Source organism: Primulina eburnea, chromosome 18, assembly GCF_022965805.1.
Source record: "Primulina eburnea isolate SZY01 chromosome 18, ASM2296580v1, whole genome shotgun sequence".
In the NCBI taxonomy this organism is placed as follows: Eukaryota; Viridiplantae; Streptophyta; class Magnoliopsida; order Lamiales; family Gesneriaceae; genus Primulina; species Primulina eburnea.
In genome coordinates this window covers 13,681,621-13,683,979 of record NC_133118.1, presented here as the reverse complement: position 1 = coordinate 13,683,979, position 2,359 = coordinate 13,681,621, and the positions used below count along the sequence as shown (strand labels likewise).

At 32.0% G+C, this 2,359-nt stretch overlaps 1 protein-coding gene across 1 annotated transcript; it reads left to right on the top strand.

Annotated features, from left to right (window-relative positions):
* The first annotated feature begins 1,725 nt into the window (after positions 1-1,725).
* LOC140819122 (uncharacterized) lies at positions 1,726-2,091 on the top strand. Its single transcript, XM_073179132.1, has one exon. The coding sequence runs from the start codon at positions 1,726-1,728 to the stop codon at positions 2,089-2,091; it is 366 nt and encodes a 121-aa protein (XP_073035233.1).
* Positions 2,092-2,359: the final 268 nt, after the last annotated feature.

The following is a 2,359-nucleotide window of genomic DNA, read 5'->3' as shown; positions in this document are numbered from 1 at the left end:
CGGAGTTATCCGGCTGTTGTCTTGTTTTGTATGTGTGCATGACAACAGGTGGGGCTGGATCGGGGTCAAGATGAGGATAAGAGAAGACGAGTTTAGCGTGGTGATTCCGGACTTACAGTAGACTTGGTTTTATTACTTGAAATTAGTAACTGAACCTTAGATTAGATTGTTGTATATTATTGTACTTTTATACAGAAATGTATATTTTATACAGATATGGATATTATTTAGATGCCATTACCTTCCGCAGTATTATATTTAAAAAAAAAAAATTTAGACCCTATTTATCAGAACAGATAATTAAATCACAAAGATGATTAGAAGATGATTAGCGTCCGGGTCCCCACATGATATTTTTGAAATTGAATCAATTTTATTTTGGAAAATTAATAATTTTATTGAAAAATAAATAATTAGAAGATGATTTTAATTATTTATAGTAAAAATGAGTTTTTATAAGAAATCAATTATTATTGATTTAATTGAAAATTAAATAAAGGAGTTTATTTAATTTATTAAATTCTTTAATAATTGTGGTGGTTAGTGATAAATTATTAGATATATGATTTATCAATTAATTAAATTGTTTAATTAAATTGATGTTAATATTTGATATTAAATGCATGAAGGATGATCAAGAGCCTTGACCAATGTGTTAGGTGTATGTTAGGATATTTTACTGTTTTTATTTAATTTTATAATATTTGATATTATTAAAGTGGACCTGGTTTATGGCCCTTTCTCACCCCCATGAGATGTATCCCTTATGTGCCATGGCTATTCAAATGTAATAATTAGAAATAGTGGGAGATCAAGACTGGAAGATGGTGGGCCCGATGATCAAGATGAAGACATGTAAAATATTGGAAGCTTTTGTAATAAGTTGCATTTGCATCCCTGCATTCACCTAGGTTTGAACCTGGATCCATGTATGGCTCACATGGATCTATTAGTGTTGGCAATCGATCATCCTTATTTATTGTTGAATGTCATATTATGATATATGTGATATATAGAGTATGCATGTATGTATATTATTATATAATATAGTTGCATGAATCCGGCAAACATACAAACTCGTGGCACGCGATTTTTAAATTAAAATGATGAGACAATTTTAAAATTAAAATCCCTCATTTTGAATATGATTCAAAATTTATATCAAATCGAAAAGTAAAAATTAAAAGAGTTTGATTTTTCCTTGCCTTCCATCAACCGTTGTTGCATGTTGATCGCTACCCGCGGACAGTGTCTGGCTCATATTATTGGGGAGGCCTGTACGCCGGAAAGCTGTGACTTCCACTGGACATATGATGTGAATTGAGTGAAACTCCCATGAATTTGGCTCATATTATTTGGGGAACTCATGGCGACCGTCCACTACAATTCAATATTGATGGGTTGGTTTGACACGTGAAAATAAACGACGTCATATTATTGGGTCCTTATTAAACGTGAGGCAAAACACGTGGAGGTTGCATAGGGATGCAATTGGACTCTACCTTTTAGAAATTATAATTGGCTGATATTATTCGGGAATATAATTGTCTAATTGGACTCTACGTGCCTACTAAGGAAATACGATTTCCTATTTTCATCAGAGGGTGGTGGAAATGTCAAAATAGTGGGAGGGTAATTTATAAAATGAAATCCATATTTTATATCTTAGAATTATTTTAAAATTATCAGTAACATTTATCTGTTTTCATTTTCAGTATATATACGATGTCTACTCGTAACCCGCTTTCAATCATTCTCGATCAAAACAAGTTGATTGGCCCTAACTATAATGACTGGTTTCGAAATTTAAAGATTGTTCTGAACTCGGAAAAGATTCTGTATGTGCTTGATAAGAAGCCACCGAAGGAAGCACCTTCAAATGTCACTCCGACTAAATTGGCTGAGCTTGAAAAATGGTGGGACCATGACATTCAAGCTAAGAGCTACATGTTGGCTTCTATGTCGAATGAACTGCAGAAGCGGTTTGAGGAGGCTGTGAATGCTGCTGACATTCACTTCCATCTGAAAGAATCACTACAAGAAAACATGCTTATGGTGACATTCATAAATGTCATCATATTCAATATTTAGTGGCATTTAAGTTTTAGTGACACCTCCAACAAATGTCATCTATTCCAATGTCGTCTTAAACTTACTGATATTTTTTAATGTCATTATAAGATGTTAATGACAACTTCATACGTGTTACTAATAATTCATATAATGACAATTTTAAATGTCAGGAAAACTCATATTTAAATACATTTATAGATGCCTTGTTATTATAGTAACAATGACAAATTTATATGTCAGTTAAAATCATTTATAATGACAACTAAAAGTGTCGTGTATGTTATTT